Source organism: Symsagittifera roscoffensis, chromosome 2 (genome assembly GCF_963678635.1).
Source record: "Symsagittifera roscoffensis chromosome 2, txSymRosc1.1, whole genome shotgun sequence".
In the NCBI taxonomy this organism is placed as follows: Eukaryota; Metazoa; Xenacoelomorpha; order Acoela; family Convolutidae; genus Symsagittifera; species Symsagittifera roscoffensis.
Window position 1 is genome coordinate 18,592,131 of NC_087063.1, and position 14,087 is coordinate 18,606,217.

Consider the following 14,087-nt stretch of genomic DNA (forward strand, 5'->3'; position numbering starts at 1 on the left):
TGTCAAGAAAGTGGGGTGGACAAGAAAAATGATGATGACGAGGAACACGAAAGTCAGGGGAAGAAACTGCCAAGCAGAACTCACAAACAGAAAAATGATGCCAAAAGAGTCCTACCGGGACTATAAAACTCAAGTTATCAGTCCCCAGTGGACTTTAAAACTCAATTTGAAAAACAATACTTTATAAAATTTTGTTGCCAAGGGGGAATGTCATCCGGTCTGGATCGACAAACTAACCTTATGTGTATGTTATTTATATTACTAATAATCTTATGCTAAACGCCTAGACGGCTGGTCACTTGACCTTGGTAGACAGAGAGGACGAACACTAACTGCAATAAGAATCAGAGTTGAATTAATGTTATCTGTCAACTAGTCGTTTTATATCGCTCCGACTTAGAAATAAGGTTTATCGATCCGATCGGATTCAAGTGTTAGATTATCATACCCTCCGGTATGACACTCACATTAAATAGCGCCAGTTCAAGTTTGGTGATTAGCAAATGTTATATGAAGAGTTGGCTCTTTTTCCTTTTCCCGCCACCGGCAATTTTTTACTAGTAAAGTTAGTGTTCACATTGTCCGATCATTATGAAAATTGACATGCGGACTAATTAGGATGTGGCAAACACATTTGATCTCCATATTTAACCCTGTAAAACGACTCGTTACACCATAAAATTGATGGTCGTGGGAGGTGGGGGGAAAGGAAAAAGAGCCGAAGAGTTAAACGAAATTATCATGGTAAAAAACCGTCCCTGAGAACAATTTATTATGATTTATCTTCTTTACAGGCTACCCTCTGCCAGTGATCGAGTGGTTCCGCAAAGGGAAACTGCTCAAATCAGCCGGCAGAATCTTCATCTCAGAAGACCCCTTCTCTGGCAGAGGCACTCTGACTATCAGGGGCTGTGATCTCACAGATGCAGGGGAGTACACGGTTGCTGCCAACAACACAGTCAATGCTATTTATGCTGTCGTCAATGTATCTATTCAAGGTAAGCCACGCGGTGTTGGGAAAAAAATTGATCTGGGAAGTAAAACATTTTTTTTAAAGAAACTATTTTATACAAAAAAGTTTTGAGTGAAATAATATACCGACAGATATTTCGATTTTTTTGTTGAAGCTTTTGATTTAAAAAGAAGTCAGTTTGCGCAGTTTTTTCATTTTTACTTTACGACTGTTTTCGAAAACTTTACGACCGTCTTACTACTTACCGTTTTCTGATGTATGATGGGGTTCCCAGGGCGCTGTTAACTACCTCAAAAAAAGCTCACAGGGACTTAAGTGTGGGATCTTTTTTTGGCGTGATTTTGAGCTTGGAAAGATATTTCGAATTTGGTTTTCTCAATGGCGATAAAAATTTGTCTGACTACTTCAGTTTTTCAGACTTATTTACAACGGGAGAAAATCATAGCGAGAGTCAAATATACATGGAAAATTTCGCAGATTGATTTTCAAAGACTATTTTTTTTAATTGAGTTGTGGTATGACCTCATTTTTAATGTTTATTTTAAACACTTTCCCTGTGCCCAAGAACAGCAAGAGAAAATGTTTTAAATACCGTGATTATTTTAACACCTTACTTAAAATTTATAGTCTAGAGCCATGTTTTAGAGTCTAGATCCCATGTTTTACCTGATAAAATTTATGCGTTCTTTTCCCATAACTATTTCAAAAAACGTCTTTCTACTTGAAAGTCTTATTAGATATTTTAATTTTTTAAATAATTCCTACTTAGAGTTAATTACTGTTCTGTTTTATTTTAGAATGCGAAGAAGAGGAAGACGAAGACGAGTTTGACGAAGACGAGTTTGACGAAGAAGACGAAAACGACAACGATGAAGATAAAGAGGGAACTGACACCGAAGAAGGAGAGCCAGACGTCGAAGACACCTCGAATGAACCGAGCGGAGACACTCCCGAGGAACCACCCGACAAGTCACCTTCGCCTCCAGAACTCCCGCTACCTTCCGAAAAATTAGCCACAAGTGATCCAGATAAAACCTTAACTCCGGGTTTGGGCGAACGACGGGCTCTGGGTATAATGTCTTCCGAGATTCAGAGTCCAGCTGAAAAACTTAAGTTTTTCGGGTCGAATTACCTTCCTGACGACGATGATTCGGATGATGACTCACTAATCTCTTCGACGGAAACTCCTGGACTACCAACGATTGAGCTCCCAGAAACTTCTCCAGGTTTCTTTGACAATCTAGGCGAGGACTCTTCATTAGAAAATGAAATTTTTGAAACCCTTAAAATGAAGAAGCAAGTGTCATCAGCGTCTATAGATTCAAGTAACCCAAGCTCCACTACAAAAACTCCTCTTGATATCGATTCTGCTTCTTCTCCAAGTGTTACAGCTACGTCACCGAACGTCACCGCTACACAACATCAGCCATTAAGGAACACAGACTCGTATGGAGCTAACACCGACGACGTTTTTGCCGAGAAGAAACTAAGCGCGACAACAAGCAAGACTTCTGTTTCGAAACTCAGTCCCGATGCGTCGCCTCCGACACTCGGTCGCTCAATTTCACCCCGGATGCGTTCGGCATATCCGGAACTCCCGCGAGTACCTCCCGAGATCATTAAACCTCTTGCCGACGTTACAGTATCTTCCGGATGCCTGGTTACCTTGTAATGCTCTTTCGCACTACCGATTCCAGATTCGATCGAGTGGTTCAGGAACAACGAGCAAGTTCAGTCCAATCATTCCATTGCGTTCAAGAATGATCTCGAGTCTGGCAGTGTGTCGTTGAGTATTCTTTCTGTTATCCCACTGGACGAGGGAATTTATGAAGTGGTCGGAAAAAACGTTCTGGGTTCTATTCATTCTTCAGCATTTTTGAAAGTTGATGGTGAGTTCCGTGTTTAAGTATATTTAAATAACTAACTATCTTAATGTTTTTTTTGTTTGAACATTTAAAAATTTTCTTCTTGACGTGGCTCATTGAGCTTTAAATATGAAAAATAAGGCCGAACTTGATTGTTTTTAGGTAGCAACATGGTTTTTCTTCTTGCTTTCTCGCTTTTTTCCTTTTGTTTTGGTTTTGTGTTTTCCTGCCAGTTATTTCATCATTTCACAGTTTTGCTAGTTTTATGATAGTGGCCATTCACAATTCGTTATCAGAAGAATGAACCAAAGAATTAAACTAGTTCGCAAAATTTATCCATGGATTGACTTCAGGATTGCAAGTCGCATTTGACCGGAAAGACCGGAATGCAATGGGATCAACAGATAGTTTTAGCGCATGCAAAAAAAAAAATGATGAAAAAATATATAAATTGAGATAAAAGACTTCAAAAAACAAGTTAAAAAATTTGATGACCCTAGCGGGATTCGAACTCTAGTACCTTATTATTTTACGATGAATATAACGTCGCTTATATTTTTACGATGAATGTTTTTTTTTCAGCCAATCAGCTTCGGCGTATCTCGGAGAGTGACGAGGACACAATGTGTGAGAGTGTGAAGACAGACGATGGGTCGAACACAGTGGTGGACTCCTCCTGTCATATATATATTATTCCTAGTATCTAACTATATATATTACATTGTTGGCGCCATTGGTTTAGCCATGTGTTTGGTGCGGCTACCAATTAATTAATACCTGCCAATCTTAGTTAAGTCTGCTGTGTTTTGAGTTATTGTTGTTAACCGTTAAGACTAAAACGAGTCAGTCTAAATTCAGTGAATTTACGATATTGATTTTACATTTTTCACATGGCGCAGCAAGCAGGACAAAGCGCGGGATCAGGGAAAAATCCACTGGGGATTACGGCATTCTGGCCGAGCAAATGTACGGAAGCACCAATGCTGTGGGAGCATTGGATTACACGATTTACCTGGGGTGTAGTAGCAAAACACTCATTCAATCCGACGGCATTTTATTTTGATCGGACGCTAACCGCGGCGCAAATTACACATCTGCCCGAGGAGGTGAATGGGAAAAATCGATTGGAAGCTGAGCAGACACTAATTTCTAATCTCTACTTGTGTTTGGGGGAACGTGGACAGGACGAACTACATAACCGGAAACCCCATTTGGATCTGGCGACTACCCGATATCCACGGGTTTTGGATGAATTTGAGAATGTCTTCAGGAAGGAAAGAAACGAAACGTTCGAGACGTATCAGCTACTATCTCGGAAACAACGTGACGGGGAAACGTTGGAAGAATTTCAATCCGTATTGAGTGGACTGGCCGCTAGATGCTCATTGGGAGCACTGGAACGACGGGTGTTACGTGACGTATTTATAGTGAATATGTCCAATAAGGAGGCTCAAATGGAGCTATGTCGTTCAACTAAGCACACTCTAACTCTAGCAAATGGCTCTGTACTTAGGAAAAGTGGGGTTGCTGAGAAAGTCATCAAGACCAACGCGCCAAATACTGCGAGCAAACTAACACTACCACCCCCAGCCATGAGTGCGCTGAAACGTCGGGCGGAATTGAAGCGAGCACTAAGCGAACAGGCGGCGGGGACAAGCAGACAGAGTAAGGCCGATAACAGAACGCGAGAATCTTCACCAGCGGAGGAGGCAGACTCGGATTCGGAGTACGAGCCGATAACAATTTCAAAATATTCAGGGAACCCAACAACAGCACCCGGTCGGAACGTGGAAGAAAATGCACCAAAGGAGCCTAAAGATGTAGAAAACGTAGCGGGAAGACCAAACTTATCCGAAGGAAGCGGAGTTCCAACATCCAAGGGGGTGGACACGGAGGTCCAAACCATGAGCACCGAACAAGGGGGAAGTGCCCCGAATTTGAGTAACGAAGGACAAGGGGAAAAACAGCCTAAAAAGAAAGGGGAGCGAGGGCGACGTTTACGCCTCGTATCATATTCTAGTCAGGAATCAGAAGACCAAGATGGGACAGGATCAAGAAAAAGTACCAGGAAACGGACGGCGGTATCCAAATTCGGCGGGGTTATGATAGACAGTATATTGAAAGCGAGAACAACCTAAGGAGGGGAAGACAGAGAGCGGGACACGAATTAAGCAGGAAGATACACTTGAAAGATGGAGTGAAAAAGGAAACTAAAGAAAACTATTTAAACTAAAACTTATGCCTAGGGAGAGGGTGGACTACTGCGGGTCCAAAACTCAAACATTCTCCGTCGGATAATTTTAAAAACATTTGTTTAAAAAAATGATTGTTGAGGGAATGTCATATATATATTATTCCTAGTATCTAACTATATATATTACGTTGTTGGCGCCATTGGTTTAACCATGTGTTTGGTGCGGCTACCAATTAATTAATACCTGCCAATCTTAGTTAAGTCTGCTGTGTTTTGAGTTATTGTTGTTAACCGTTAAGACTAAAACGAGTCAGTCTAAATTCAGTGAATTTACGATATTGAACTTACCTTTTTCACAAGGATTGCAAGTCGCATTTGACCGGAAAGACCGGAATGCAATGGGATCAACAGATAGTTTTAGCGCATGCACAAAAAATAGGTGATGAAAAAATATATAAATTGAGATAAAAGACTTCAAAAAACAAGTTAAAAAATTTGATGACCCTAGCGGGATTCGAACTCTAGTACCTAGGCTTATATTTTTAAGATGAATGTTTTTTTTTTCAGCCAATCAGCTTCGGCGTATCTCGGAGAGTGACGAGGACACATTGTGTGAGAGTGTGAAGACAGACGACGGGTCGAACACAGTGGTGGACTCCTCCTGTTCGGCCAGTCGGAGGGTGTCCATGACTAGTACCTATGGCACTGTGGTCAGCAGCAGTGTGGAGGAGTCAATGTCTAGTTGTGCATTGGGGGGACTTATTGATAAAGTGAACCAAGGTCATCAGGGCGTAAAGGTATGTCACTTTTATTATTTTTATAAGATTATTATATATATTTTTTGGAAATAATTCTTTTTCATTACATTTATCCGTTAGACAGGCTTAGTTAAGCACTTCGATGTAATCTGGGACGATGTCAAATTGCTTTTACTGTGTTATCTGATTGTTTTTTTTTGGTTCGAAAACAAATTATTATGGTTTTATGGTTATATGGTTTCATATATTATGGTTAGATTTTGTTCATGGCGTCCGATTGCTCAAAAACTGAGACATAGAGCTAGACCATTTTAAGTTGGTTGACAAAGCTGATTCAGAATGGATTGTGTTCTTTGAGCGCTAATCAATTTTAAGTACACAGTTTTGAGGTTTTCTCATCTTTCAGGACCTCCGCCCAAAATCAACCGGCACTGGTACTACTTCTGGCACTTCTGGAGTGTCAGCGGGACTGGGTAGACAAAAAGTGTGGGAGGTGGTGATGGGCTTCACTGACACTGACAATACACTCAAGTTGAACCCCGGCGAGAGGGTGATCGTGATCGATGATTCATCGGAGAAGTGGGTGGTGAGACATGCAAACACACTTGCTGTGAGTCAATTTTTAGTAAACTTCATTGTTTATTTAACCTCAATGTGATAGCATCATATTGTCCTTGGACAGACTTATGCCTTTGATCACAGCCTTTGATAGAGATTGTTTCCAGTTCGCGGAAACAACATCATTATGATTCAAATAGCATATTTGAAGTTTTTTCTAAATATCGTATGAGTACCCTCTCTTATTTTGATATGTTTTTTGGCGTTTGTCCAACATCGATAGACGACTTGAAAATTGAACTATGATTTTGAATCTGGCGTATTTTTGTGCGACTTTTTCTGCACATCGAAACGCCAGATAAGATCGAGCGAGGAATCGGATAGAAATACTTTTGAGTATCGAGTACTTTTGATAAATAGCTTAAATCGGATAGAGTACTTTTGATAAATAGCCTTTTTAATTTCTGTGAAAACTGGAAATCAGAAGTTAGAAAATAAATCTGTAGAGCTCGGCTGTGTGTGGAGGTTTTTTTTCTTTTATTTTACTAGCCTATGCTGGTTAAACTGCATTTGCAAATTTATTCTCAAACAACTATGGCGAGGCAAAGAACTATGCACTTTTTGGGAAAAAACGATGCAATTTTCAGAAAGGAACTTTTGATTCTTTGGGAAAAAAATTATTGATTTTTCGGGAAGGAACTATGGAATCTTTGGGGAAAAACTATGCAAGTTTCAGTAAGGACCTATGGACTTTTTGACGGAAAAAAACTATGAAATTTTCTGCAAGAAACTATGGAACCTTTGGGAATTTTCAGGAAGGAATTTCAAACTTTTTGGGAAAAAACTTATTATCTTTTCAGGATTGAACAATGGAATTTTTGAAAAGACTCTTTGGATATTTTGGGAAGGAATTGTGGTCTTTCTGGGAATGGATTTTGAAATTTTCAGAAAATAACTTTTCAAGAAAGAATTTTTTGAAAGAATTATGCGCGTTTTTGGAAAGGACTATGGACATTATCAGGCGACCTTACACCAATCTTACACACCCTCGCTGAATCAAGGCCTCAATTTATTTGAACTGTTTTCATATCCTCACTTCTCTCTGATGAAAGCTAAAACTGTTTAATAAATTCAAAGTAACTGATTAACAGAGCTGATTTAAAGTCCTACGCTTTCTTTTACAGCATGTCTTACAAGTCAACAAGTCAATCTTCTTCTGTCTCTTTTTTACCGTTTTATTTTGAATTGTCTCCTAAAGTTTATCTCAATTTATAAACACTTTCAAATTCTTAATGATAGTTTATGATCAATGAAAATCACGCCATCCACTTTGTTGGAGTTTTTGTGAAGTTTTGTGAAGTTTTCAATATTTCATCGTATGTTGTTAAGGTGTTTATTTTGATCTTTTCTAGGTAAGTTTAAATAAAGATAAGAGCAATAATCGGTCTTCAAACAAGTTGAAGACATTCAAACAAAATTTCTGTACTATAAATAAAAGAGTCTCAGAATAAAAACTCATTTTTTCTCTTCGCAACTTCAATTTTGTGAAATAAATCGAGTTTAAAAGCATGATGGAGAAAATCTTTCTTCTGAGCTTCCTGGTAGCTTCGGCTGACGCGTTCGCTTTGAACCAATTTCTATTTGAAACTGATAGCACCCAAAATGTGGATTTGAAAAGCATATCTTAATTTATAGGAAGTTGATGCTGCTGCGCCAACATTTTAGCCATTTTTTTGTGTTGAAAAGCAATAATAACCATATGTGTAAAAGTTTTTTGTCTCAAAAATTATTAAGGTTTGAAGTTTTCTTCATTTTCAACACAGAAATTCAAAATCATTTGACTATTGTCTATTTTACTGGACGTTTCGTAAGACGTTTTTTGATCTTAGATTTTTCAAAAAATTGGGAAGTTTAAACTTGTATGATTTCGTTTTCTTCACAGAGTACAATGAAAGACTTTAAGTTTTTTCTTCTTTTAGTTTTTTTTTCGTTGAGGTCTCTTTGCTCATGAAGTTTCATTTGAATTTAATTTCTTCGATATGCTTTCAATTCAAACTTAAGCGCACTTTTGAACGAAATATTGTCCAAATAGTAGACGGCACTCTCGTACCCTTGGGCAAATATCCTTTCATAGTTGTCGTTGAAAAATACGAAGGGGGCGATTATAACAGCCAAACACTGTTTGGACCATTCTGCAATGACCGGGTGGAGAATAATCGCCGGCGTTGTCGACAAGAATACTTTTTTCTCTGTTTCTTCTCTTTAAAGTCATATTTTACTTCCAAGTACATGCAAATTCATACACCTACAAAGAAGCTGAATGAATATTTTGTTTTTGGCTTGCCCAGCGGAAAGAAAATTTACCAATTCAATCATTATACTCAAATAAGGTTAATTTCATTAAAAAAAACTAACATGAAAAAAAGTTTCGAGTTTTATTTGTAAAAATTTGGGCCGCAAGGTCCGGTTGTTTTAAATTAATGCGCACACTAGCTCAACTATTCCAACCTTATTTGATAGTCATAGCTATTAGCTACGTAGAACCACCCATTACACCGAAAAAAAAATTTTGGCACTCAAAAAACAGCCGTACTCTAAAAACTCTAACATCTTTAAGGTGTATTTTTTTTCTTTGAAACTCGATTAGTGAAAATTAGTTTTTCATTTTACTTCTGTTCCTTGACTCTTTTGCAAATATCTACAGAGTTTATTTTTATTATAATATTTGGCAGTAGTCAGTTTTTATGAGTTTGCTCTCTTTGCGCTACAGCCAAAAACAGCATTTCTGTGAAAGAGAAAGTTGAAATTTTTTTATCGTAGAAATGTCTTAGAAATCCATTTTACAACACAACGTAAAAAGGAAATCCGTCCATCACCAGGGAAGGCTATGGATCAAACCGACAAGATCGAAAAGCTTCCGACTATTTGTTTCATCCATTATCCCGTTCGGGACAAAATGTTGCTGACAAGGCGAATTACGAAGAGTTTCCAACGGTGAGTGCATACGACATTGCACTAATCATGCTCTCTGAAAAATTGAATTGAATTCGACTGTCGCCCCTGTGAAGTAGCCATCGAGTGATATGAAGGCTATTGACACTGTTGTTGCGGGGTGGGGAAGCACCGGCGGTGGTAGCCTATCGCCACAAGATGATTTGAGGGAGGCGAAAGCTCCAATTTACAACCGTGACGTCTGCCAGGCACATTGGGCTGAAGTAAAAACAAAATGCCAATTTGTACCAAAAAAAATCGAATTTCCCCGTCCGCTCAGAAGTAATCCAATGCATTTTAAAGAAGGCTTACAACGCAAAAATTTACTCAGTTTCCCCGGCTTGTGTCAGATAATATCTTATTCTGACATATGCAGACTTTTTATGAGCACCAAACGGGGTGAAGGGGGGTTCATAAAGAACGTAAATGAGCAGTAACATTTCTACTTTAAAATTTGGCTTTTAAATATTGTGAAACCGAGTTTTTTTGATAAAAAAACTTAATTTGGCGCTTGGTTTTGTCAGTTGGACCAATCGAGCGTCGCCGACACTCAACTCTGTGCTGGCTATGAAGAAGGGGGACCGAGTTTTTGTGAATATGACGCTGGTGCCCCCTTGTTCACTCCTGTTCCTGTTGAAGGTATTATGGGACTTTTTTGGTTCGAGAAAGTGCGTGAATCAACAAGAGCAGCTGGCTAATTGATACACTAGATAATTCCGCCCACAGTTAAATTGGTTATAGTTTTTTTTAAGTAAAGATTTTCATTTCCTAGTGCTATTTATGCTTAGTTGATTTCAAAAAGCTCTTTTTCTCGGCCCAAATAATTCTTTAAATTATTCCGATAAGAATGCGACAACCCAGACAACTGTGGTTTTGCTATTATTGGGTTAGCCCTTTTGTGCCCTTTCCCCTGTGGGCAACCACACTCTCAAGGAGTCTACCTCAAAATCATGTCGTTTGTGGACTGGATTGAGGAAAATGCCAAGTACCATGATGATCCCGACTATGATTACGACTATGATTACTTTTATAACCAGCTTTAGAACAAGTTTTTGTTAACTCGGTTCGATGTAACTTTTTCGTTGTATTCTTGTATCCACCAATCATTTTAATCACTTAAATAAAAATAATTTATACCCGTTAGTTTTTCCCATTCTTCAGTTTATTGTTGGTGTCTTCTTTCACTTTTCAATTTTAATTCAAAATCTATTTCATAGCTTTGAAAAAAACTGAATGTTGAAAAAAAAAATGAATGAATAGAATTTAATTTTGCTGCAATTTGAAGTAACCCGGTTTTATTTTCAGAAAGCAACCAATTTTGTTCAAATATAAGACTAGCTTTTGTTCGCCTGACTTAAGCAGTGAGTTCTTCTTAAATAAACAAGACTCCCTTAAGTTTCGAAGAGTTTGGATTCAAAAAGAATGAAATTTTCTTTAAAAAAAATGAAAAGTTTTTGCTTTTCTTTGAAAATTCTCCCACCCCAAGTCTATAAGGATTTGAATTGATAGAATCAAATTGGTTCTACGGGAGGCCAAGTAGCTCGAATTACTCTTAATGGTGCGAAAAAAAGACAGACAAAATACTTGGGAGAGCTACTTGGTCCGGCGTCACCAGGTTATCTCAAGCCACCATTTGCCCCCAGATAAATAGGAAACAAGTCAAAAATCTGATCAATTGGTTAACTTTGCAACCCATGCAACTGTCACCACATACTTTGAGTCGCGAGAAGAAATCAAATCTACTGGGAAAGTATGAAAACGGCAATTCTACGATTGCAGCGTTTTTATCTTTTAACAGGAGACCAAACATGTTGCCTTTTGAGCCAAACTCGAGCAAAGATGATTATAGGCACCGGTTATTGTGTAGTAACGCCAGATAAGAGACTAAACGCTGTTGATCTGTATAAAAAATGATAAAAATCTGAGTTTGAAGGCTGCATTACAGCCACTTTTGAGAATAATACTAATAGTATAACTCTCAAATTTATATTGCAAAAAATTGAATGATCTCGTTGCACTTTTTTGAAGTTTTTTATCTTCTGAACAAAATAGCGAACCTTCACAGTTCACCACCAAAATTAATGACCAACACTTATTTCGGTAGTTTTTCACGTTCTTTCATCTTTTGTACATTCATTTCACGCAAAAATTTGACTCCGTTTTTGGGAGAAAAGTTTTGAACAAAAAAGAAAAACTATGACTGAGAGACCTTCAGAAAAAACCAGAGTAGTTTTAATCTCTATCATTGTAGCGTTTGCAGCTGTCGGTTTGGCATTGGCGTTATTAGCTAATGGAAATGATGCGCTGAGAGCAGAAGGCTTTTTCTTCGAGATTAAATTTGGACTGTGGAGAAAATGCAAAAAGGCTTTTGCGGTGCTTACAAGACTGATGATGGTTGGTTATTTTGAAACTAATTTTTTTATTTGTTTGATGGACTCTTTTTTATTAAGAAACAATAAAACGGATCTTTCCTATCGTTCATTCTTTGTTTTGCTGTAATTAGAATCACTGGAAACTGTTAGTATATGGTTGAAGTTTGCACTAATGGACAAAATTAAGCGGAAATTGAGGTGTTCACTCTCTAAAATGCTTGTTTTCAATGTCTTTTTTAGACAAAAACTTCGAATACCAGCGAAAATTTTACATAAACCCAGAGCAAATCATTAGAGCTACCATCTATGAAACTATCAATATTCGGTTTAAAAAATTTTTCGGGCCTGGAAATACCAGCTTTTCAATCCGTTAGAAAAAGTAACAAATGACGTTCAGAAAAACTTTCACACGGATGATTTCAATTTTCTCGCCGATAATGTTTCAGAACATTTTACTCCGCTTATTCAGAAAGAGATCACTAATCGCTGCTACATTTAGTGTAGATGAAGAAAACTTCAGACCCGGATTACATAGGTAAGTGTTTGAAACCAATAATTGATAGTTTCATACATGGTAGCTCCGATGATTTGCTCTGGTTCTATGTAAGGACTTTGCTGATAATCGAAGTAAGTGCTGTCCTAACTGGCATTGAAAACATTTTTTTTGTAGAGCAAAAACTTGATTTTGCGCTTAATTTTATTGTCCACTAGTTTACTTTGAGACCATACTCCTCAACGAGTACCCTTGCACTCAATTGATTCTGCGAACTCGTTTGGACCCGTTGAAAGCCTGGTTTGAAAATACGGTCACCAAAAAAAACTACTCATGTTCTCAAATAGAAGTAAAATTTTATGGTAACCCGCACCGAAGTTTTATGGATAAAAATCTTTTTAACGGATTTCTGTTGAGTAAAATGTTTTCTAAATAATCGACTATTGTGGCAAATTTGAACAACATTATAGATTTTCAACCCATCACAGTCTTTTTTTCTAAAAAAAAACTATTCAAATTCAATATAATCTGTTAAAATCCAATTTGTGCAAAACAATTGCCTTTTTTGTACAATAAATCCATGAAAATGGATTAATTTTTTGATGAGTTTTTTTCTAGTGTTTGCCGCTTTCTTCAAAACTCGAGTGCGAACGAACATTTTTTCTTTTATGTTCATCTTTCACAATTCCATCCTCTCTTTGTCCCCTCGCCGCGCTCCTGCTACCCTCAAAACCATTAACCCTCATAACCCCCTTGACGTTCCTCATCGCCCGCCTCTATGAAAGTCAGCAAAACTTTTACATAGACCAATAGCAAATGATAAGAGCGACCCTAATGAAATAGTCAAAATATGCCGGGATATGGCCCTTTCTGGCACTTTCCAACCCGGATTTTTTTGGTAGGTCTTCATTTTGATAATTTCATTGAGGGTAGTTCTTATCTTTTGCTATTGGTCTATGTAAAAGTTTGGATGAAATTTGACTTGAATGTTGTCCAAAATGGCTATCGAAAAAAGGCATTTTAGAAAGTTCAACCTAAAATTGCCTTAATTTTGTCCCTAACTAGTGTATAACGCTTTTTAAATATGGAAAAAATTGAAACTTAGTTAAGAACAAGGTATCTAACTCAAGCATAAAATTAATAAGAATAAAAAAGAGTACAAAAAGATTTGAAAAAATGATTATAACCCATTGTAATCGTTTATAATGGATTATACTTCTTTCGTTAAATATTTTGAAAAAAATTGAAAGTAATCAATTTAATCGATTAGGAATGGATTTTTTGCATCAAATTTTACTAACTATACAATCAATTTTCAATCAACTATAGTAAAAATTATTTCAATTTTAAGAGAAACAGACTGTACAAATCCTATGTAATTGAATTCTATTCATGGAACTTCTGTGCGGGAACCTAACAAAGAATAGATTTTTTTCTTTTTAACCAATTGAAGACCTTCAAGTATACTTGACGCCATTAAAAACGCAACAGTAACCTTCGATAAGACAAAAAAGATTATCAAGGTTACAATTTTCAGATTTTTGTACAATCCATATCGTTGTTCTGATAGATAATGATTTGCTTAAATGTTTGATGACTTTAACTTTGAGCATGGCATTTGTTAAACCTGGCTCAATTTCTAAATTATTTTAAATACCCCAAACTTTTCACAGTTCCAGAAAATATTTGTCTTATTCAAGTCTATGAACAAAAAATAACTCATGGATAAGCAAAATACGTACATTTTTTTTGGATCACAACTGAGGTTTACTGGTGAACTTCAGGCTTAATTTTCTTCCAAGTTTATAAGAAAACTCATTTTGGTAAGGAAACAAATGATGATTAGGGGCTGAAATGTGATCAAATTTAATTCAAAAGTTTTA

At 37.2% G+C, this 14,087-nt stretch overlaps 1 protein-coding gene across 1 annotated transcript in view; it reads right to left on the reverse strand.

The window, feature by feature from the left end:
* The window catches only part of LOC134839727 (death domain-associated protein 6-like), a 2,514-nt gene extending 1,650 nt beyond the window's left edge, over positions 1-864 (reverse strand). The window contains exon 1 of the mRNA XM_063855348.1: positions 807-864. Within this exon, the coding sequence (XP_063711418.1) occupies positions 807-864 (58 nt within the window). The remainder of the gene's footprint in view (positions 1-806) is intronic.
* Between the last annotated feature and the right edge of the window lie 13,223 nt (positions 865-14,087).